Source organism: Ahaetulla prasina, chromosome 3, assembly GCF_028640845.1.
Source record: "Ahaetulla prasina isolate Xishuangbanna chromosome 3, ASM2864084v1, whole genome shotgun sequence".
Taxonomy (NCBI): domain Eukaryota; kingdom Metazoa; phylum Chordata; class Lepidosauria; order Squamata; family Colubridae; genus Ahaetulla; species Ahaetulla prasina.
Window position 1 is genome coordinate 187,850,889 of NC_080541.1, and position 25,885 is coordinate 187,876,773.

At 35.6% G+C, this 25,885-nt stretch overlaps 1 protein-coding gene across 13 annotated transcripts in view; it reads left to right on the top strand.

Moving 5' to 3' along the window:
- PPP1R12B (protein phosphatase 1 regulatory subunit 12B) overlaps positions 1-25,885 on the top strand; it is a 111,363-nt gene that overhangs the window by 18,494 nt on the left and 66,984 nt on the right. For 6 of the 13 annotated variants that reach the window (XR_009154170.1, XM_058175400.1, XM_058175394.1 and 3 more), the window contains exons 5-14: positions 3,498-3,642; positions 6,364-6,438; positions 7,793-7,866; positions 8,585-8,730; positions 11,638-11,750; positions 15,990-16,190; positions 17,713-17,795; positions 19,279-19,404; positions 23,086-23,268; positions 24,657-24,842. Coding sequence is in view for 12 of the 13 variants with exons in the window: in XM_058175400.1 (XP_058031383.1) it covers positions 3,498-3,642; positions 6,364-6,438; positions 7,793-7,866; positions 8,585-8,730; positions 11,638-11,750; positions 15,990-16,190; positions 17,713-17,795; positions 19,279-19,404; positions 23,086-23,268; positions 24,657-24,842 (1,332 nt within the window). In the remaining variant the exon portion in view is untranslated. The other 7 variants (XM_058175398.1, XM_058175399.1, XM_058175405.1 and 4 more) reach the window with 6 other exon arrangements.

Here is a 25,885-nt window from a genome sequence, read left to right on the forward strand (position 1 = left end):
CAAATGCCTGGGAAAACAACCAGGCTTTCAGAACCTTTCAAAAGGTTTACAGGACTAGAATTCTAGAGAGATGCTGTTGTATAGAGCAGGAACTTTCACAGAGAAACTACCATAATTATATATAATTAATATTAAATGCCTCCTGCTAGGTTACCACAGTGAGCAAGGAGAAGTGAAGAACTTCTGGAGCGAGACGGTGGGGGGGATGGAGGATGAAGCAAGGCAGTGGGTGCAGAGCTGCCCTACCTGCCCCACCCCGGCTTACGTGAAGGCCCTTGAGCTAGGTCATGCCAAACCCTCACCCCACCCCAGGGCAGCCACATCCCTTGCTTTTTTCAGTCACCACATGCAGGGCAACTAAGTAGTTAATGGGACTATGGTAAAAAAAGTAGACCTTCCAACTTCTCATGAAAAGAAAAAAGATCTCGCAAGGTTGGAAGGTCTGAACTATTTTTTTTTACCGTAGCCCCAAAGACTACTTTAGTTGCTTTGCATGCTGCAGCGGAGAACTAGGCCTGTGTATGCACATTCCCACCAGGATGGCGTGGGCCTGGCTGAAGTAACGCGGGTGGACCCTTACGGTTTCTAGGATGGCCATCAGGGTGGGATCTGGGCTCATCGCAGGCCAGATTCGGCCCATGGGCCTTGAGTTTGACACCCCTGCAATACAGGAATAATGAACAGTTGTCTGTCTCTTTTTAAATGGCATAGATAGCTACATCAAACTTTGTAAATACAAATTAGGTTCTGTTTGTAAGATAAGAGCATATCCACACACTGCAGTGATTTTTTGCTTTTTGGAAAAACATTTGCTTGTTTTATAACTTCAGAGAAAATGTCAGTTAACCTGCGTGTAACATTTGCCTGCTTTTTTGCTACTTCTGGGACTTGTCTCATACTGCAAACCAGAATGGCAGTATTAGAAGCATCAGTATTTGAAAAACTTTATTAAACAACACACTTCCTTTGTTCATTAAGTGAACTTTTTGATCTCAGTTTTTTAAAGCTTGCTTTCTGTATTTACCAGTGCTGTGTGAACCATTTTACAGTAATACATGTTTATGCATTATTTTTATTCCTTTATTACTTCCATTCAGGAAATATCATATGTTGTATATATAAACATTTCATAGATATAGAATGATTTCATTGACTTTTCAGAGACTAAGAGAACCTCTGAATCTCTGAAATTTATTATTTTTGTTGTGCCTTGTAAGAGATTTTGCAGTAACATGGAAGGGTGCTGAGTTCTAGTTCTTTACAACAATTCCTCCTAGGCTGACTTGATTTTAGATTCTTTTGAAATTAATGGGATAGCAGTTGTGACTTGATTTATGCAGTATTGATGTCATTTGGAACTGACCCCCAGTTGAAGCAATGCTGCAATTGTTTATGTGTCCTGTACCATTTATTAAGTTCATTAATATATGTATATAGGCCACTTTTGGGGTAATAGTAAGAAAATAACATTAACTGTCACTTGAAACAGAACATTGCAATAACTTGTCTAATCCTTCCATCTGTCAGTGTTGGAGAGCAACTGTCCCACCCCGGAGGGGATATCAAATGGAGAAATAGCATTGACCTGTTACATAAACATAAGACAGCAAGGTCTGACCCTCTCTTGAATGCCTTTGAGCCTTATCTAGTCTGTCCCAGATGAATTTGCCAGTCTGGGAAGATTCCTGTGAACTTGGCATAGAGCAATAAAGTAGATAGTTTAAACTCTACAACTTCAAAACAATCCCTCCCACCCTCCACCACTTGCAGGCTACCCAGAAGGATTTGTGATGGAATGTAGTCTGAATTCCTAGGAGAGCGGGGCTGCTTTCCAGAGGGAAAAGAAGTGGAAGCGTCTGGAAAGTTTGTTTGACATGAAGAGGGTTAAAATGACTTTTCCCTAGCTGTTCCAAGGTATATCTGTAATTATGCAAATAGTAGCTTGAGGCTGGCAAGATGCTGTCTATAGGTGAAGAACAATAAAGGAAACTAGTCTTAAGTAACTTCACATGTCGTTTTTGGTTTGTGGGACCTGACAGGATTGATGGTAATATCACTCTCTCCATACCAAAGACATTCACTACTTGAAACTAACACTTCTCCCTTCATGGCATATTAGCGATATGTAGACCTAGATCACACATGGCAGAATTCTCTCACAGAGGATGCACTTCATTTTATCAAATTCCCAGAATTAAACAAACCTCAGATGTTATCACAGGATGCCATCTCTTCAGAGTCCAGCTAGCCAGCCAATGTTTAACCCCAAATGAGCTGTAATAATTTTATCAATAAAGTACTTAGAAGTCTCAGTGGTCAGTGCTAAGCTCTTTTGGCCCATTTCTATCCAAACGTGACAGTCCGACTGGATGGCATTCCACTAATACAGTAGATGCCAAGAAGCACCAACTTTTTTGCTACACTTATCATCATAGTTTAGACTCAGATATGAGTTTACTGTATACCATGGCCAATTGTGTTCATTATTTGTTTTCTGCAGCATTACTTTATATGCCCCTTATTTTGATTTGTCTCCCAGATCATCCCAAAGCTCCTGGATCAGCAGACAGAAAGAGGCCACTTGAAAATTAGCCTATCTAGAGCCTTCATCATGCCTATATTGCATTATTTAGTTAGGTGCTCAGTTGAATGTCTGCTAAATTGCCTGTTCATTTCCTAAGCGCACTCTGAAAGTCAAGTGGAGCATTTTAATTGTGCCTGAAGAGTTTGGTGGGACTAACAAATCATGATTACAAGAAAGTAATCTGACCATGGCAATGGGTTTACTGTAATACTGTCTGCTATCAGAACCCCATTGGCTCTGAGTTCAAGACTAGATCCAGATTACGTGAATCAAACCTGTTATAATCTGGATTGATTTTAGACCCATAGTTGTCATGGTGGCCATGAAATCCTAAACTGCTTCATCCCCAGATTATGCTAAGAAAGACTTGATCCAGAAGGAGGAACAGCTGGAGATAAAACATTTGCAAGTCTTAGATTTAATTTCAGACATTGGAGATAATTTCAGACGGCTGGAGATGACCTCTGAATATATTTGTGCTGAACTTCAGTTAAATTAGACCATGGTGGGCTAAATAATTCTGTCATATAAGAATAACTTACGATAATTGTAAATGTTATTGTGCAGAAGCTAATCCACAAAATAATGCCACTGCTTCAGCTTTGGCTCATTGTTCTGAGATTTGCTTCTGCTTGACTAAAGCATTTCCTAAATATCTGTTTGTGCTTTCTTTTTTATCAGATTCTTCAATTCCATCTGTAAGGTTGATCATTAATTACCATCATCGTTAGGAAGAAGCTATTTTACCCTTTACTTTAAACTTGATTTCTTTTTTACCATCTAGAGCTGTCTACTTGATCACACTAATCTCTGTCATAGGATAAGCTTCATTCACAAAGCCACTGCATGCTGCTTACAGTATCTACTAACTTACAAGACTGAATTGCTGCCATCTTTACTATTTTTTCCTTAGACTCTTGATCCAAGCTGGGTTTAATGTAAATGTTCAGGACAATGATGGATGGACACCACTTCATGCTGCTGCACACTGGGGGGTGAAAGAAGCTTGCACTATCTTGGCTGAAGCACTCTGTGATATGGACATCAGGAACAAACTGGTTAGTGAGTCCTAGACTAGCAATATACCATAAATACTCCCAGAGCAGAAGGAAGGTGTTTTTTTTTAAAGAAATGTTGACTATATGAGCTAAACAAGCTTTAAAATTGATTTATGTTATTATCTGTGGTTCAGCATTGCTCAAGAGTTAAATGGATTGCATTATGTACATTTTATGCTCTGTATCAGCTAAAAATGCATTCTTTATGCTGTTTAAAATACTATTTTTCTTCTATTAGGTTTATTTTTAAATTGTAAATTTAACCTGACCATGACAATGGGTTTACTGTAATAGTTCACTTAATATCTTCAGGGCCAACAGCATAAACAAAAATATTTGCCCTTTATAAAATGAGTGTTATAAAGTTTCTTTTTGATATTCGTCCCATTTTGAGAAAGGATTCAAGTCTATATAGGAGGAAATGATGGGTAAACTGTTAAGGCTTTTGGGGCAAAACCAATTTTGCTATAAAAATAATATATAGGAAAACAAGGCATATATATAGAGTTAAGGAAACAGTGAAAAAGAGGCTAAGGAAACTTAACAAGAAAGCATGGTAACAATGGTGATCATGTTTGAATCTTTTGAAACTTTAAAGTTAATTTTAGCATAACATCTAGATTTCCTGCTAATAGTCCTGAAACCAATGATTCATATGGATGTTGCAATTCCTTGCAAGGCAACAGCTTCAGTGGTCAGTTGAAGAATGTATGGAGCATCTATGTATGGTATGGTATCTAGAGGCTGTTTTTGAAAAAAATAATCCCCAAAACACAAGATAATCATAGCACATGGATTCAAAAAATAAGTTGTTGGAGGGAGGAAGGAGACTTCTTCATAATTACGTAAGTAAATTGAAGTTACTGTGCATTTAGAAAGCATCATGAATACCCAAACAGATTTGAAACCAGCTAATCTCTCTGACAATAGAAATGTCTTTGGATTGGGCCATCAATTCTCTGAAAATTTCTGATTTGGTTTTTTTATTGATATTCCTGCGAATAGTCTGGTTGACGAAGAAATCAGTCAGCATTTTTCTTTTCTTACTTGGGAGCTTTATTTCCTACTCCAGGACACAAATGAAACATAATATATTGTCATCTGCTTCTGCATTTTATCTGTTTTCATTGTGACTGGGCTTGTAGCTAATGTGAATTTCATAATTTCTGTTTATAATTTTTTATGAAAAGAAAAATCAGCTAGTGATATACTAATCCATAGACTACTAAAACTTTAGTGTGCTTAACTTTACCTGGGCAAAAGGATGCATCATAGGGCAACAATTTAGGGAACCAATATACCTCAAATGAGTGAACTTGTGTGGTTTTCATTTTCAACATTCCATGACTGTTTCCCAGACTCACAATCCCTCACTCCCTTCCCCACCCAGCAGCAATGAGTTGACTCATTGCGTGGCTCTTAAAGAAAAACCAACTTTAAGATGCAAGAAGAAAGGGCTGGATATTTTTATTGCTTTATGTGCTTCTTCTCTGGCACACAAACATAATCTGTATCACTGGTTAAAAAAAAATTAAAATACCATTACCACCAAGAGGAGTGGTTGTGGTATCATTGTCAAGAGATGACTCTAAATATCGAGATGCAGCAAGCAAGAGAGAGATGAAGAAACGGAGGCTGAAAAGGCTGCACATCTCCAGAATCACAAGGAAAGGTGCGGAGTAAGGAAGCAAGAAAAGATGGAGGAAGAAAGAGAAGATCAACTCAGTATGTGACAAACACTAATTACTGCAGGAGTTCATCAATATGACAATACCTGCCTTCAACAAGAACAAGTGAGGCAAAATGCCTGACTTGCACAATGTAATATTTTTGCTGATATTTGTCCCATTGGCCAAAGAGTCTGCCACTGTCATTCCCTGGAGAAACTGCCAGTTTCTACTGTATATAGGGAAAAGTCAGGATAGATAATTGGCATTCTCTGTCTTATGAACTCCTCAATTAATGTAGGAGTGATAAATCTATTGCCTTGCTACTCATCTTTCTTCTTTTACAAAAAAATATTTTCTTCTTTAATTTTAAAACCCAGACAATAGCAATCCTCCATGTTCATTCTGTTTCGCCATTAAGGTAAGGAAATGCCTCCAAAAGGATACCTAAGGGGCATGGCTTGACTAGCATACTGCTAAAGCTCTTGGGGTCCACTTGGGGTCATTCTGTTTCTCTGTTTAGGTAACAAAATACCTCTGAAATGATGGCACAATGGGTCATGGGTTGTCTATTTAATATTAAGATTAGCACAGGCATAATCTTTAACCGTGGACTACTATGGAAAAATTGTCACAGAAAAAGGAAAGATTGGAAATTGGATTAGGAATATTGTATCTGCTCTAATTCACCGGATACAATATAATTTTGATACTATTATTGTACCCTTGTAACAGTATCTGATATTTTGACATTCTAATATGTCATATATTTCACAATAATAGCCATATATTTCCAGCTTCATACTTTTCTCTGGCTGTATGATGAAAAATACATAGTAAAATATAAGCTAATTTGGCAACTAGTACAATTTAAAATACATGGAAAGCATTTTTAAGAAAAAAGAGTTAACCTAGAAGTTTTTGCCACTTCTTGCTAAGTAGTTTTTCATATTTTAAAATTCGTTTTTCACAAAGACATAAAGAAATCTTTTTCTCGTGTTAAAGAAACACCAAATCCAGAATAAATGTTTGCTGTTATTATATATGCCTTTAGGGTCAAACACCATTTGATGTTGCTGATGAAGGATTGGTTGAACACTTAGAGATGCTGCAGAAGAAACAGAATATGGTAGGTTCTGGGTAACAGTCTTAATCAAAGAATTTTTGTGCATTTTCTTCTTACAATTTTTTTAGATAGTGGAATGTAATGAAGTCTGTATTTTGTGATAGTTACATACGAAAACATAAGTGTTGACTGAAGTGGTTTAAAAATGTAAAAATAACATAGGTAAAATTGCTTTTTTGACTGATTATGTGGCCAACAAAACATTTTTCTTAATGACCACAGAGATACATATTTTCCAGTGCAATCTGTCTCTAACTTCAGATCTTCCAATAGTGCACTCGTCACTACTGTAACTGAGTCCATCCACTTTGCTGCTAGTCATCCTTTTTTCATTCCTTCCACCTTTCCTAACATTAGAGCCTTCTGTGGGGAACTGGCTCTCCACATAATATGTTACAAGTAGGATAATCTGAGCCTGATCATTGGTACTCTCTCAAGTGATAATTCTGACTTGATTTGTGCTATGACTCATTTGTTTGTTTCCTTGACTGTCCACAGTATTCTCAGGAGTCTTCTCTGACACCAAACTTAGACGCCTCAGTACTTTTCGTATCCCGCCTCTTTGAAGTTCATTTCTGTAGAGAGTCATAGGGAATAGACCCATCACAGTATTTGAATATCTTTTCATGGCTGCTGTAAAAGAAGATAAATGTGAATTTAAAATGGCCTGCTCCCAAGGATGTGTGTGAGAGAGCGAGTGAGAGAAAGAGAAAGAAATATAGATATGCACTGCTCATTTTCCCTACATTGCCACCTATCCAAACTTCATGAACTGACAGCCTGACATTAGCAGGGGGGGAGGAGAGGGGGGAGGAAAAGATTGGAATGTAAGGAGTGGGGGGAATCCTACTCAGGCAGGAAACCTTATATGACTTCAGACCAATGGTTGTCCAATCTCTTCTTAAAAATCTCCAGTAAAAATCAGTCACAACGTCTGGAGGCAAATTGTTCCACTGATCAATTGTTCTGTCAGAAAATATTCCTTAGTTCTAAGTTGGTTCTCTCCTTGATTAGTTTTCATTCATTGCTTCTTGTCCTACCTTGATGCTTTGAAGAATATTCTGCCTTCAGATGCTTTGGAGAATATTGGTTCTTTGATTTCATATTTCAAAAGCAGATTATTATGAGGTACTGGGGTTGGACTAGAACTGCCTTGATGTTTTTGTTGAGAAAAACTTAGTGAGTGACTCAGTGTTGTTTCATATATATTTCTCATAATAAATTCTTCACTACCTTAAACAAAAAGGAAGTAAGTGCTTAAAAGAATTGCAATTCTGCCGTTTGCCTATACTGACATTCTAGACAATAAGAACAATAACAGTTTACTAATATATTTTTCCAATTACATTTTTGACAGCTGCGTAGTGAAGAATCAAACAAATTAATTGAAGCTGATATGAATGGTAAAGTTCAAAGTGGACTTTTCAAAAAGTAAGATTCTTTGTCCAAAATGTTTTTGTGTTTATTGTGAAATCTGATGTTAAATTAATGGGGTAGAAGAAGTGAGTGTTAGAGGTTGAAGCATAAGACTAGAATCCAAGAAACTTGATTCAGTTCCCCATCCAGATGTGGATCTCACTAAGTGGGTTTGTGTCAGTCATTATTTCTTAGCTCAGCCTACTATACCATGTAATTCTTAAGAGGAATAAAGAAAGAGGGAATCCCCATATGTGATGCCTTAACTTCCTTGAAAAATAGTGGAATATAAATGCTGTAAATTAATATAATTTAATTTGAGCTTCTAAATTTCCAGTGCTTAAACAGGATTTTTTTAAAGTTATGCTTATTTTTTTATGCTATTTTATCAAAAACTATTCTGTCTCCAGGCCTAGAACTACTCATAATCTGTGCTATTAAATTTCAGTACTCTGCTGATGTGATTCTGAAGAAACTGGCCAACTTCTTTTTAAAAATCAATTTCCTCTTCAAGTAACGTTCTCTTCCTGTCCCATTATATCATAAAAGCTATAAACTTGTGATATTGAAATGAGGGCCATGAATTTTAATAAGAGGAATTAGTCAATCACTCTACTTTTTTGTAGAAATGATTTAATTTGTGGCAATCTCACATTTTCAATTTCTTAACCCATTTAGTTACTTTGATTTTTGTTGTTGTTGTTCTAAATACTTTTCTTGTTTTTTATCTCAGCAAAGAGAAGATTATTTATGAAGCAGATACTCTGAAATCGTTAGAGACTGAGGAAGAGAACAAGGAATCTAGTAGTTCCAGCTCTGAGGAAGAGGAAGAAGCTGAAGAAGATGAAGTTTCAGAGTCAGATACTGAAAAGGAGGCAGGTAATATATTTATTTATTTAAATAAATAAGTAAAGTAATATATTTAAAACATGTTCTTTTCCTTCTTTTTTGAGCAAGAGAATTCTATGAAGCTGCACTTATGAAGTCATTTTCAGAACTTTTATGTAAGCCTGCAGCTTTAGATAGCCAGTTCAAATATAGTGTTGCTAGTTAAGATTGCTAACAATATCTTGCAATGTGAAATCCCTGTTTTTAAAATTCCAAACAGCTTAATCCATCCTGTTTCCCAGGTTTCTTCCTCTGCTTTTCTGTGCCCACCAATGGCATTCTATTTAAAGTGAATTTAAACTCTTTGAGAGTTTTTTCTTCTGACAGTAACCTAGTTACTTACATTTAGCCCCTTAGTAATCTAGTTACTCTGTTTACTTGCAATTCTGACTCAATACAATCACATTATCAAGTGCTGGTGGTGGTTTCTTTTTTGAGCTTGCTGTTCAGCTTCTGAAGGTTTCGTCACCAGGCTAGATGGGTTGGGGCTTAGCGGGGCTTTGGTTGAAGCATCTTGTTTCAGTTCTTCTCTGTTTTTATTGATCTCGTGGTCATGTCGTTGGTGGGTTCATTTGACTGGCTAGTTGGTTGCTTGATTTATATGGCTCCTTATGGATTCATAGTCAACATGTTTGTTGATAGATCCATTTGTTGAATACCAAACTTCAATAAATTTGTGTATATGGCCGTGATGGCATGGCCCATGATTTTTCTTCTGTCCACCACATGTCATGAATGAAAGTTCATCAAAGCCTGGTATTCAACTAACAAATCTGTCAACAAACATGTCAACTTGGAGCCAGCCTACAAACCCATAAGGAACTTAGCAATTGAGCGACTAACCAACAGCAACACTGACTAAATCTTCACCTGGCGATCTTCACACATAATAACCAACCAGTCATATGGCATGACCAGCCAGATTTATGATCCACTGACCACAGGACCACATGAGATCAATAAAATCAGAGAAGAACTGAAATAAGATGCTTCAACCAAAGTTGTACTGAGGGTGTCACCTTGCCTGGTGATGAAACGTTTGTAAGCTAAATAGCAAGCTCGGAAAAGAAACCACCACCAGCATCTACCACCCAAGTTACAAATATTTTCAGTCATTTCACATTAACAGGTAAGGAATCAGCATCTATGGAATACAAATGATTGTGAAACGTCACAAGATTTTGCAGTTTGAATGCAGAAAAAGCATTTCCAAGTATGAAAGAGGCTGCTTTCTACTTTGGAAGTGGTCTAAGTTTTCTTAAATTTAAATGCCTGAAACAGCAATTTCATGGAGGTTTATATTTGGAATGATTTTACACATTCCTTCAAAGTCCCCTACCCACTTTCTTCAGGAAGTACCTGGCATTTCATAATTCATTAATCAGGAGAGCATTGATGACAATGATTCATTGCATCCCTAGCCCCTTCTCCTTTGGTAGGCAGATAGCAAGTAATGCTAAAATCTATTGAACAGTCACAATTAAACATACTTCATATAGTAAATGACTGCTTACAGCAGTGAGGGTTTTTTTCTGAAAAATTATCAGCTCTTTTCTTAAATACATTAGCAGCTTTTGAATACATATGGTAGTGCTGCATAAATTTAGGAGACTTCTAACTACATATTTTCTAGATTAAAAATTGGAGGACTGCATAAGATATATTGCTGCAGTGCAGCATTATATTATGGTAGGATTTTGTTATACTAATTGTAGTATCAAAAATAATTACTCAGAATACAGAATTAATGGCAATTAATTATGGTATGGATATACATAATTTATCAGTTCCATCTCTGAACTCCTAATTTAGGCACATGCCTAAACTTGGGGAATATTGGTGCTATTTGTCACCTTGGAAAATTATTTGGTTCTACAGAAGTAGATAAATGGTCAAGGAATTATTATTTTAATAAAAGAAATGTAAGTTTCACTTAATTCTTGTCCCTTTTGAACCTTGCTTCAAGTAGTATCTGGCTAGCCAATATTTATTGCTGATACCGACTTTCAGATAGAAAGCATTATAAATGCATGCCAGAATTTCTTGCAGCTTCATACTGGGCATTCGCATTTCATGTGCATCTTCTGAAACAGTACTTTTAGTATGAAGGGCTTAATATATTTTGTGTGATGTGCAGTTGGGGGGGGGGTTGTGGGGTAGGTAGGCAGGAGGATGCATGTATACCCGACTCTGGTATTTAGATTTAGGCAGTTTTACCTTCACCTCTTATCACAGGATGATCTGAAGCCTTCTGCATTCCCAGAAATTTGTGCCCGACAATGTTCTTATCATTTATTGTCATCTTATAAAATGTACAAAAGTTTGAACTTAATACTTCCTTAGTACTTGATGTTTAGCTCTTTCTAAAGGCCTGATGAAAATCTCTTTTCAAGATAGAGTTCAGTCTAAAATAGACTGGAACAAAGTACAGGGCCCACAAAAAAAATTGCCTTTTCATTCATGTACACGTCTCAGAACCAGTTTCAAATGATTTTTTTAATCATAAATTCAAGCCCAGCAATTCTTTGATGATTCAATCATGACCTAGATTAAAGTAGTTTCGCATTTATTTAAATTTGGAGTCCAAGGTCTTCAGACTGAATGAGTGAATTGATTAGTTCCTTGACTTGTGTAGCCCTTTCTAAAATAATGTGTGGGAAATCAGTAGGCATTTTAGAAAATTACTTGTCCATAGTGGCAACATTTTGTTCAGACTGTAAGACAATGGCTTTTTAAATATATACTGATTAACATACAGTAACTCAAATGGGCATATATGTTTAACTGCAACATTTCAAAAGAATGGGACTAGAATATCCAGAACACATTGATCAGTTAAATCTAGAATTATTGTAGAATGTCTGCAGATCTTTCATCCTCTGCCTCCTGTCTTCTTAGAGAGCAAAGAAGAGTCTATTGCAAACCATTCCAATCATGAATCCAGAATTCTCATCACAGAACAAATACCACCCCCAGAACATAACACTTTTACTATGGCTCCTGCTCGAAAAGTAAGTAGACAGTGACTTAAGGTAAGGGGTTAGGGGTTAACATTTAAACTTTTATCCTATGAAGAATGACTTCTTAAATTCTGTTATTAAATAGAACTTACTTTGCCTAAACATTGAAAGAATGAATCTATGTTCTATTTTGAAAAAGCATAGGTAAAAAACCTGTTGCAGTACTGTGGTAGGTAACCATCAAGAACTGACTTTGAATTGATCGACATATTTGATGTTATTTGTTTAGTATGGAACCAAAACAGTTGTTTCCTATTCTTCTACAATTTAATCAACATAATACCAGAAAAAAGTGTAGTAAATATTATGCTTATTTTGTATACACTTAATTTTATACAGAAATATCAGACTGCAGGTGTCTGATATTTTCCCAAAAAAGTGGTCTTAAATGGGTTCATGTCCTTAATGATGCTAAATTCAGTATTTGTTCTTGTATTGACTCTGAAAAAAATCAAACTCCCTAGGTCAAAAACATGTTTTTTTCTTAGTATAAATATGGCTATCTTCATCATTTCCATTGAAGAATTTTATGCAATAGTAAAAACAATACAAAAATGATAAACAATGAAAAGAAAAAAAAATAAAGAAGCAGCTCCTAATCTCCTTTCACAACAGTTACAAATACATTTATCCTCTATCCTCCCTTTCTAAAGTTACATCATGATTCCATTCTTTCCACATTTTACTCTTTCTAATCATGAGATCCATAAATCACCAATTCATTTTTTCCACTTTCAGCAAAAAGTCCATAAAGATTTTTCAGTCAATAATCAATGTACTTGTTATCTAAGGTATTTTCATCATAGTTAAGTATCTATTGAATGTAGTACATGCCCAGTTAGATTGGGAGAATTAACCTCCCCTGACATTAATTTAAACCATTAGTGAAATATTTTTAATATTTACCTTTTCATTATGATGTTGTTTTTGTTATAAACTATCAGGAGCTTAGATGGTCAGTGGTATAAACAGTAATATTATATATGTAATGTGTACCAGTATGCATGAAAAATTTGCTACCTATAAGTACGTTTCATTAAATAGGATAAATTAGTTTTAATGTAAAGTATTGAACCATTTGTTTGAATGTAAGGTTTTGTTAAAAATGTTCCTCCGTATTGGAAGATTATTAACTATTAGATGAAGAAAGAGGGGTTGTATTTAATGTTATTGCTCTTTGGAATCTAGGCAGAGATAATACCTGGAATACATTGAAAAATTTGCATAACTTTGCAGTGGACTGTCTTAAAACACGTAGGAGCAACTATCATTTGCTCTTTAGATATTTCCAAAATACATTCAACTGCCATAAACAGGAGATGACACCTCTGTAAGTCAAACATACAGAAGCTTTGGAAGCTGCAAATGAGTAGGAATCCATCTGAAAAATAGGTGCAATGAAAAACTGAGTAATTAAAACATCTCACTCCTCTATGTTAATTAATAATTAATTAATAAATAGCCAATTACAGCTAAACAAGGCGATAATTTTGGTTAGAGTGCTAAATGAAAAGGCTACAGGGATAATTTTCAAAATATCCTATGACTCTATTCTCTGCAGTTGCTGATAATTTTGCATCTGCTAGTCGATGCTCTCTCCATCTGATCAATAGGAGAATGGAAAAATCAACATCCCACTAGTTCCCTGCCTTCAGGTTTTCCCTTATGTGATGCTTCATTTGTGTAACAGGGATCAGGATTTTTTTCCTTTCCTTTTTAAAAAGCTGCTCACTGTAGCGGAAGATGCAAAGCTGCTGCTCTGTAAATTTGGGATGCTGAATGGAACAAAATCAGGATTTATTTATACAGAAGTGGCATGATTTGTTCCAAGTATATTTCAAGTTAGATAAGTATTCTTTAAAATATCACTGATAATCAAAAGACAAACATTCTGAGATTGAAGTTTGATTTTCTATTAATATTGCCATCTCTTATTCTTTATGTGATAGCAGAGTGTGTTAGACATTTGACAGCAGGTATTACATTCAACCTTGTATTTACCCAGTGATCATGAACACTCGTCATGAACAAATAACATTCCATAAACATAGAAAATGTTCCATTATTACAGAATGCATGTATAGCTTGTCTCAAGGTCTTAGCAGACTTTTTCCTCCCCTTATATTTAAGATACACTAGTTACTTTATTCTGTTTTTCTCTGTTCAATTGTCAACTGTATGCTTTTCTTTCTTTCTTTCAAAGTTCTCTTAGTTCCTGCCTTCTGTTTAAGGAACTGACCAGTTAACTATTTACTAACAAAACAATTTCAGACACTTTCAAGATGCTACATTGGTTTAACCAGTGTCTTATAATTTTAGGCACAAGCCTTGAGTTAACAATTACAATAAGAGGGGCTACTCGAGGACTAAGAGGCAGACTGAAATGGAAATACATGCTAATGGAAATGGCCTACTGCAAAGCAACAATGCTGATAGGGTTGTATATTTTTTTTGCAGTAGTTTCCTATGCATTGCAACAGAGCTGCGATTAATCACTTCTGCTGGCCAATATTAATAACAGCATGTAGCCTTGCAAGCATATTATAGGAGGGTGTGGAGTGGCCCGTAGAAACAGAAGAGCAAAAATGAAAGTTGAGCATTCACTTAAATCCTTCAAAAGCATTTTACTAGTCTTTAATATGTCAGAATTAAGGTAGAGGTAGTCCTTGCTTATGACCACAATTGAGCCCAAAATTTATGTTGTTAAGTGAGACATTTGTTAAGTGAGTTTGTCCCATTTTATGACCTTTCTTGCCATAATTGTGAAGTGAATCACTGTAGTTGATCAATTAGTAACCCAGTTGTTAAGTGAATCTGGCTTCCCCATTGACTTTGCTGGTCAGAAGGTCGCAAAAGGGATCACATGACCTTTGGACACAGCTATCATCCTAAATATGAATCAGTTGCCAAGCATCTGAATTTTGATCCCATGATCATGGTGATGCTGCAAAGGTCGTAACTGAAAATCGGCCATAAGTCACATTTTTCAGTGCTATTCAATTCACTAAATGAATTGTTGTAAGTCGAGGACTACCTGTATTTCCTTATGTCCTTCACCTGCTTCCAGTGTCTACTATGTACTACGTTTTATTTTAACTTTGAATGATATTTCTTTCCAAATATTTTAATTAACTTTCTTACCGATTATGGTCAGAGTCTACATCTTTTTGTGATTTGTACTCTAGATTCTAGTCTTGGAGAAACCAGGAATACTCTGTTTCTTTTTCACACGCGGACTTCTACTTAGCGATTGATTTAGGCATGCAAATTCAGTAATCCACTAGTATCGATTAGAGTTGGACAGTCAATACATTTAAAATAGTCACAACACTAGTACTACTACTATTACTAGTAATATATCACATAGGATTTGGAATCAGCTCAGATTTAAAATATGGCTTGCCATGTGACATCTAAAAACTATTAGGCAAATTAATTTAAGCACTCCAATTGGCATGTGGCTATTTAGACACTAATTGGATTACAGTATAAATTAATTTAGAGCTTCTGATTTATTTAGGTGATGTTGAAATGCTTGGTAGGGGTTGAACTGTTAGCTTAGATTAAACTGTCTATTGGAACCTAACTATTGTTTATACTTCCTCTGCTATGTATATTATAACTTGTTTTGAATGAATCAGCCTCTCACTTCTAAAACAAAAAAAACCCCATTGTAATATGTTTAAACAAGATTGATTAATGCATGATTATAAAAAGCACTAACATGGACAAATTGACATTTTAGAGTTGGTGTGGGTGTATGTGTGGGTGGGGAACACACACACATATTTACAAATGTAGGTATGTTTTATATACATTTAATTAGAAAATATGATATTTTGATACCATTTTCTTGGCATTTAATATGTAACTGTTTGTCATTCAATAGAATGTCTTATCCTAGAGAACATATATGTCTTTCTCAAGCCAACATGCACTCTGGAGCTCCCCTTTGCAGTAAATTTAAAGCATCTGTGAGGTAAAAAGGAATCATTTTAGTTGCACAAGAGCTGAAAAGGGTCATTTAAGCCATTGAATCTAAGCTGCTGTTTAGTGCAGGAATTCAATTGAAATATGGCCGGCCAAAATCTGCTTAAAGGTATACAGTGAAAGGAACTGCTACCTCTATGAGTCATTGTTCTCTTGTTGACACTGTCATTGTATTGGAATGAGGTAATTGAGGGTTTTCCAATTATGTCCTCAAGCCACTCTCTCTACTACCTTTTACAGTGTAGTTCATTGCTCAACAAGCCTGAAGAACAAAAAGATGAATCACCATCATCATGGAGGCTAAGCTTGCGGAAAACTAGCAGCCAAAATGCACTTAGTGAAGACAGCATGCCCTGTGACACTCTCAAAGAGAAAGGCAGCTCCATCTATTACTCTTCTTCAACCCCTCGGATATCTGCACTATTAGATAACCAAGAGAAGGTACACAGTAATTTGATTTCCCTGTCTTTGAAATCCATGTTTTGAAAACTAAAATAATACTGAATAATCTAATCTAGTTTTGTTTTTGTTTTTGGTGTAGTGCTTTACTTGTTAACTAGAATTAGGTTTTGCTTTTTCTGTCATACAGAGATTGACTTAACTCCATTTGAGGAATGGAGGCTATAATAGAAAACAAATATGATAGATTGTTATCTATCTTTTCTCTTTCAAAAACTAACACTTTTTCTTTACTTTAAGTTATGAACACAGATTATATTGATGCTAATCTTGACCATGGTCAGGGCTATTCAGCGTTTACTTCTAATCGTAGTTCCTCTGTGGATAAAGTGACCAGATTTCAGCGATGGCAAAGCGGGACACCATTGATGGGGGGGTGGGGGCTGCGCATGCGCACTGAGTCTTGCCACCTGCCTGAAGGAGGAGGAGCGGCTGCTGCTTCTCCGCTCTTCCAGGCAGGCTCAGCTCTTCTCTCGGCTCTTCCAGGCAGGGTCGGCTCTCCTCGGCTTTCCTCTCGGCTCTTCTCTTCCTCTCGGGTGAAGTCAAGCGCGTCTTTCCTCCCTCTCGCGCCCCCTTCTCCGCCACTCCCCCTTCTCCGCCTCCTCCTCTTGCGTTGCCGCCTCCCATTTTCAGAATGGGAGTGAAACAAAAAAATAATCAGGACTTTTTGGAATTGACACGGGATGCGGGACAAATTATTAAAAAGCGGGACGTCTGGTCACTATATCTGTGGATTGATTCAACTCTAATACTATTGGTCTTGGAAAAGGCAGTGATTTCAAAAAGGCATTCCTGGATCGAAATGTCCTAGAACATGGGTGTCAAATCACCGTGTCATGTTGCTGTCATGTAACGTTTCCCAACGCTTTTTCCATTCGTGGAGCTGGGGTGGGTGTGGCCTATGTATGATGCATCCAGCCCACCAGTTTGACACCCCTGTCCTAGATAATTCTTATAGTTGGTACTTGGTCTCCAAGTAAATGGATTCTGGATGAGTTATAACATCTATTAAGGTCTGGCTATTGATCATTTTTGTGAATGGCCTGTGGTGGGACTTGGAGAGAGATGAAGAACCTCTTTATATCCTTCCCAATATTATTGGGGAAGGAGTTGAGCCCTTAGACATTCCAGTGTTGGATGGTCCAGGCTGCTGGTCTCTCCCCATCTTATTTAATGTCTTCATGAAGCTGCTGGTTTCATCAATATATATAATAAATAAGTAAATTATGGATTTGAAACTAGCTTCATATCCTGAAATGTAAACAGAAAAATTGTACAAACTTTTTGTACAATTGTACAAAAGTTCACAATTACAAAATATTTGGGGGGAGTTATATATTTATTTTAAATAAAATATATAAAATATTCAACTCTTGTGATTTAAAAAAAATTATGCACATTCCTTCATGTCGTATTATGTATTGAACAATAAAAAAGTAAAACATTTCCAAAAATTCATGTCTAAAAATTGCTGTAATTTAGGAATTTGTTCTTATTTCTTCAGGACAAGGATAATAGAATCTATTTTGCTTCAATATCCCCTCGAAGATTAAATAATACAGGTGACATTGAAGAAAAGGAAAACCGGTAAGACCCTTTCAGTAATGGCCCCAGATTTATAAGAGTAAATGTTTACAGTATGAACTGAATCTGTGGGACAGTTTTTCTCCCTTCCCCCTCACTTTCCTTATTTCTCCTACATCTTGGTTACATTTTGCAATAAATATAAACCTATACAAATCTACCAACAAATCATATAATTTTCTTGGTAGTGAGGTTTTTTTCCAATTTCCTAGTCTAACCAATAGGCCTGTTATTTCATAGACTTCTTCCACCCAAATACCAACCAGATCTAAGACTGCTTAGCATTTGGAAACCAACCAAGTCATTTTATCATTAAGCTATAACTAAAGTTATACAACTATAACTAAAATACTGTTCTGATACAGTAACATATATTAGTTATGATTTCCTTGTTTATTTATTTATATAATTGTCAATCTGACAAATGTGGCACCTCCTTATAAGATGCAGAGACATCCCTCTCCCTCAAAGAAGAATTCATGAGCGCTAGAACCCAATCACGTGTCACCTCCTAGGTGGACTTAGCTAGTGGGGAAGGGGATGGAATGAATGAACAAATGGCCAAGCTCACAGTCATAAGGACCTTGTCCACTTCCTCTGACCCAACAGGTTCAATTCACAGATAACAGAGCAAGACTCCTCAGGACGTGCACCAAGGCTGTAGTTCTTTTACATCACCACATTAAAAATAATGAGAGAATTGAATATATATGTTTTTTTATTTCGTATATAGTACGTTCGCATGGTTTGCCCAATTAGCCCTACATTTTAGAATGACATATTTCAATTACTGTAAAATAGAAAAATAACCACAGAGAACAGGACATGTTCATACACATTTTACACTTTACTCAAAATATATATTTTACAAAGTTACCTGTTAGAACTGTTCTTCAAAATTGATTCTTATTCATACTTTAATTCTTATCAGGATATATTATCTGTCTTTGATAATATATTTAGTGACCATTCAGGAACATAGAAAATACTTATATAAAATGCTGTGTGGTTTTTATTTTCCAGTATTTTTTTCTCCAGCATTAGCTTGATCTTGGCAAGCATGCATTTTGCTTGGATTTGGGTAAATAGATCAGAATGTGATTACAGTTGAAATACTGCTGTTATGTTAGTATATTATGAAATATACTACCTGCATATTTCTCAATGCCATAGGTGCATTTGAATGACATACTCAGTCCCAGAAAATTCTGCTTGTTTGATATTAAAAGGTTGCTGCTGTCCCTTAATTGTTTTTAATTTATTATGCCAACTGAATGCAGTTTAGCAGAACTGCTAACAGAACAATTCAGCACACCACTGAGTTGACTTAGCAATTTAAAAATGAACCACAGGATGGTGATTTTGGCTGTGTTTATGGCTAAGCCACGCAAAACAGAATGTCACCATAACGTAGGTTGTCAGAATTGAAGAATATAAAACACAAAATTGTAATTCCCCCCCTCTCTCTCCCAATTTGCTATTTTAGAGAATCTGCTGTAAACTTGGTACGGAGTGGTCCTTACTCTCGCCAACAATGGAGGGAGGAACCAAAGGGGAATGAAACCCCTACAACTGGTGCACCTTCCACCTACATATCTACCTATATGAAAAGGTAAGGTGTATTTAAAACTTTCAGTGGAAAAGCATACAAGGTTGCATTAATTTTAAACAGTTTAGCAAAAATTCTGACTGCCATAAAACCAGAAAAGAGGAAACCCAAGATAAATGACGTAGCCCATCTTACTTGCCTCTTTTGTTTGTATAATTAGAACAATGATTTATCAACATTTTAATTTTTTTTCTACATAAAAATTTTATCCATATAAAATGTATCTTGTGAAATATAAGAAAAAGGAAATAAAAGAAATAGAAGAAAGTATTATTTTAATCTAAAACTGCAGTGGAGGTTGAGGGTATCATTGTGGAAATATTGAACATGTTGTTGTGTGCTATGCAAATTAGTATGATACACTTTTGTCATTTGCTTTGAAACAATTAAAACCTGGAAAGCAAATATGCAGACATTATTACATACAGAAAACAGGTTATTTGAAAGAATATGCTGATCAATAAAAGCAGTAAGATCATATTAATCTTACAGGCAAGCAATCTAATATATGTATACTGCTGTAGCTATAATTCAAATCATCAGCGCACACACACACGCGATACACACGCACGCACACACACACACAATATTATCTCAACATTATTGCAGTCTGGGGACAATCAATAATTGGTCAGGATGTGCAGTTCAAATGTGGATAATTGTAGGTATTATCCAGGATTTTTTGGATAAATCTGGAAAAGGCTTGGCCATTTTTTTTAGCCTAGATGACTTTAAAAGTAGGCTTGGAAACCATAACATTTTGACAGCAGTAGCTCAGATGCTGAGAATGTGGCATAGATATCACAAATAGGTTTTAGGTACATTAGATATGTAACTAAAAGTTGTATTAATCCCAGGTTATGTTCTGAAAAGCAAACTATATATTTTTTAATCATCTCCATATAAATTATCCTTAAAATGAATTGTACTCAAGTAATGTCAGCCCAGTAGCCCATTGACAGAAGGGATTATTCCTCCACTTCACAAGCTGTCAAATAAGCATTGGGATAGTACAGGTGGTAAAGGCATGATAAGATCATAGAAGATAGACCCACTGCTCAATTAGAAGTAAATTCTGATGATAATAGGTATAGTCTCCAACTGCAATATAGACTGCTTTCATTTTAAAACATCTCAGTATTGTAAACATAACTTTAAATATTTTAATGACTTGTTTGTTTATGCCGTTATTAGTTAGGCCTATTTTGGACACACTTGTGAAAATAAATATATATTTATTTATTACATTTATATGTCCCTCATCTTGTTATCCAAGGTAATTCTGCATTTCTTCTAACCTGATCCCAGGATTTGTTGGAGCGTTTGTCCTTGCATTTTATAATCCATAGAATCTTTAGTTTGCCCAAATTAACAGGTATAGGATAAATCATATTGTTAATTATAATAGTAGGAATCCAAAGAAATGTAGAGCTGGGTTGTAATCAAACTTAGCAGAGGCATCAGCATTGTTGTTGTTTTTCATAATGGCATTTTATTTAGCTAAACCAACTCTCTTAATTTAAGTAGAATATTGAGTTTAAAGTGTTTACTCATTGTTGTCTATTAGGTCAATAAAAAGTAGCAATCTTCATTTTTAATTAGCCTATTTACAATCACAATGTTTTTGATAATACAGAATTTACCTGATCACAGATAGCTTGCTAGCTGTAATCCAAACTCTTGCATTATTGACTGTCTGCTTCACATAGTTTCTGGTACATATTATCTGTTTGTTTAGGAAATGGACTAAATTTTATTTATTCTACTGTATGCTTTAGTCTGCACACAATATTGTCAGATCTATTGCTTACGTTGGCATGTATCTTTCAACCTTATCTTTTTTTTCCAATCCTGATCCTATGAGTAATCTATAAGGAATTTCTTATTGTTGTGATTCATGTCCGAATTTAATTGAATATGTTGATCATTAGGCATTTTCTATTTCTATTCTTGCACATTCAATATGTATTTAGTAGTTAGCAAAACAATTCACCCACATCTTTCCATTGGAATAAATCCACAAAAACACAATACAAGAAAAATACACAATAATAAATTTGAGAATTGATTCATTTAGTCACTTAATTGTTTTGTGCATATCTTTTTTTCAGATTCATTTTTTGAAAGAAACAACATAAGCAGTTGTCAAGTGCTGAATGAACTTGTTGCATCCTAGTGATCTTTGTGAAAATATTTTTATGCTTTTAAGAAAAGTTCTTCCATTGGCAGCAACTTGAATTATTATTTCTTTGATCATTATATAATATGGAATAGATTTCTCTATGAGGATCCATTCCTATTATGGAAATGTAGACATTCTTTCGAACAGAATCAATGCAACATCAGTGTTATACCAAGTTTATTAAATATTGTATGTAGTATTTTAAACATAATTATACTATTTGCCAAATACAATATTAAATAGATTTAACTATTAGTGTATATCATCAATATGACATGATTTTTTAAAATTTCTGTGTCGGGCCTTCCTGAATGTAGTAAAGTAGAGATTTGTATTAATTATCTTTGATAGGTTCAGTAACCTGTATTATAAGTCATAATGTAGGATTGTGAGGTTTTGGAACCTGAATTGGAATTCACATTGATACGCATATTTATATGCAAGCTAAATTGAAGTTAGCAATAATTTTGTTTCCTTTGTCTTTGCATTTTCACATACACTTTATCATTCATCCTTAAATTCTACTTTAGCCAACTATAAAAAAACCTGATATTTCTGACTTTGTATTCTTAGTCTAGACTCTTTCATTCTGTTCTTTTTATCAAACAGAATAATTTTATTTAGGTATATCATGTGCTAATGAACATCTATTTTCTTTCTTTTTTTAAAAAAAAGTTTTTATTAAACAGTTTTCTTTAAAAGCAATACAAAAACGATCACACATATATAAAAACAAAACATGTCAAGACATAAGGTATTGAACATTACATACCATTAATGGTAAGTTTACAGCATTCCGTATCGACATATGTATTTTGCTTTTGTAGTTCTCTATTCTATCATTTCTATTTACTACTCAATAGTACGATAATCACATTACTCCAACGTGTATATATATACACATACATACATACATACATACATTATAATATTCATTGTTCTTATCTACACATTTATATTCTTTTATATTTACATCACTTTATTTAATGTTATTCAGTTACTCCAATTTGAGTTTCATCAGTATTAAGTTAAACATTTCTTGTTTCTATTTTCGAGCCAACTGTACATTTTATTCTATATTTCATAATATTCCAAATCCCCTCTCTCTTTCAACTCCATAGTCATTTTAACCATTTCTGCGCATTCTAGAATTTTCCTAATTACTGCTTCGTCTGAGGGTACACTGTTTTGTTTCCAATTTTTTGCGAATGTGATTCTTGCTGCAGTGAGTATGTGTAGAACACCTATTTTCATTTGCTTTTTCTTCTCATTACTTTTTTCTCTTCAATCTTGATTCAACATCTTGCTTCTTTGACTTAACCTAGGGAATTATGATAAGCACGCCTGACCACACTTGATTTTAACCAAAAGAGCAATTCTTGATTTCTAATTTCTCTTTTTATTTTGCGGAATATTTCTTGAGCACTGAATAGGTCACGTGCTGGTCTTAATATTATATTTAAAGAATTTCTGAAGAAATTGATTTTTCTGCTATCTTACAGTGCTTCATTTGGTAGAAGTAGTGAAATCAGCAGTCCCTACATTTCAGCTAATCGCAATGCATTTTCTACTACCTCATCTTCTATTCTTGATTCATCTACCTCATTGGGCACAGAGTGGCAGATTGCCCCTTGCCCAGCATCTACCAGGTTTAACACTACAACTTCAGTTTACCAGTCTACCAGGTAAGGGATCATAATATGCCAAGATAATAATGAAGAGGGCTTCTAAAAGAACCCAGTAATATTGCTGTCAAGACACTGGTATAATGTTTCATTTTGAAAGTTCTTCCCAATGGTTCTGCCGCATCTAGGATATTATTTAGGCAATAAGATTATATATTTTATGATTTCCATAATTTCTGAATCTATATCTCATTAATAAGCTTGTTCTCTTTTGATTCAATTCCAAAAAGGTGCTTTGGAGCTCATAAGGGTGGGAAAGTAGCATTTGCTCTTTAAAGGACCATGTCTTTTCCTGGAATTATGCAGCAGATCCGGGGAAAGAAGCACCTGCTGTAAAGAGTTATAGACACTGTATTCCAACACACCCCAAAGCAGTTCTTTACCACCCAGTTATACAGTATTATTCTGACTGATTTTTCTTGGATTTTTCTTGGATTTTTTAATTACAGTTCTCCAGTTGTTAACTCTTCCTTCTCTCATTTGTGCTCAATTGCTTTGCTAGCTGAACCTGATAGAGGGCAATGTTTGGGGAATTATCTTTCGTCATTCCTATTCTAACACTTTTAATCATATTCAGTATCATTATTTATGCACTAAGAAGAAACTATTACTGTATAAAAAAGTTCAGATGACTTCTATTAACAGTGAAATTCATTTTGTTTATCTTCCTTCTCCTAAGGCAGTGATGGCAGTGATTGTGTGCCAGGATAGGTGGAGGTGGGGGGAAGGTTCGCGCGCATGCATGCCCACACCTATAATTCTATGTGCCCTGCCCCGTGCATGCATGTGCAGCCCCCTGCCCTTCCCCGTTCCTGGCACGTGATGGTCTTGTAGGCCCATTTTTCTTTCTCACCTGGCTCCAGATCCTCTCTATGCATATCTGGGGAGAGTGAAAACAGCCTTCCCCAACCCCTCAGAGGCTTTTTGGAGGTCCGAAATGGCCCGTTTCCCAACTTCCGATTGGACAGGAAGTGATGTTTTTTGCTGTCCCCAGCCTCCAGAGCCTCTCTAGGAGTCTCTGGAGGCTGGGGACAGCAAAAAAGTAACTTCCTGCCACCAGAAGTTGGGAAACGGGCCGTTTCAGCCTCCGGCGGGCCTGGGGAAGGCTGTTTTCTCCCTCCCTAGATGTAGAGAGTGGATCTGGATCCAGGTGAGAAAGAAAAAAGGGCCTTCCCTACCACCACCACCCAGGCCCTCCGGAGGCAGGAAACAGCCTGTTTTCCTACTTCTGGGGGGTCCAGAAGGCCCAAAAACCTGCTGGCTGGTGTGCGCATGTATGCTGGAGCTGGGCTGGCGTGCCCACTGATATGGCTACACGTGCCACAGGTTTGCCATTAAGGTCCTAAGGCATTTTACAATTATTTACGAGTTCATTTTGTATGTTTCAGAGCCCCTTACCGACAACAAAGTGACTCTACCACAGAGAAGAGCACAGAGGCCGTCTCTTCTAGCATTCCATTAAGTGTCATAACAAATCTCACGGTACCTGGAAGTTCCAATGGTGTCACAACTACTAATTCTAACTCACTGACTGGAATAGAATCATCTACTGGTGATGCCAGGGATCGAAGGAGGTTAGTGAGCCTTTTATGGGGTTATGAGCTGCATGTACTGCATGACACAGATCCACTGGTAGGTAAGACCTTATTAAGCTTTCCAAATTTTATTTTATTGTTTGCCTTATTTTAACAATCATATCAATTTGCTTTGCTTTTTGTTAGAACGTGATCATATAATTTAGTACATCTCAAGTTGTGCTCTGAGCATATATACTTTTTGAATATAAAAATTACTTTAGCTAAAAATCATGTTATTCATATAATGACATTATTTGAAAGGGTTTATTCTTCACTATCTTATGAAATATTTCCTAGCACTAGTGTGGTCATTCAGGAAATGTGAAGTAAATGGATCCTAGCTTCTATTTTGATTTGGTATATTTTCCATAGATGTATGAGTTATAAATATTCTGTACAGAAAGTTGAAACAGTGTAAAAAGCTTTACATTTTATTTATTAATTCTTGTTAAAGATTTTTATTTGTATAAATTAATCTTAGAATTACTCACATTTTTTGATTCCACTTATATTTTACTGTAAGTATCTGCAGATAATTTTACATATTTATTCTTGTTCTGTTCATTGATTGTAAGTTTAAGCAAATAAATTGCAGTGCTATCTGATCTAAGACTTCTAGAATGATTAGTTCTTCTTAAAAGTTTTGTAATTATCATTTCTTTAAAAGTGAATGCTTCAAAATATAAAGTTTCTATTAGCTAATGATGAGCCTTGGATATTTTTTCATGGATCATGGTAGAAAATGAGAATTACATTTGAATTTGGAATTACCAATTATTTTTTTCTTGTTGATTTTGTTGTTCAGTCGCTAAGTCATAACTGACTCTTCACAACCCCATGAACCATAACACGCCAGCCACACACACTCTTTTCCTGCACTGTCTCCCTGAGTCTACCCAAACTCATGGCCACTGCATTGATGACATTATTTTATCTTCTGCTGTCTCCTTCTCCTTTTGCCTTCAATCTTTCCCAACATCGGGGTCTTTTCCAATCAGCCCTGTCTTTTCACTTGGTGGCCAAAGTATTTGAGCTTCAGG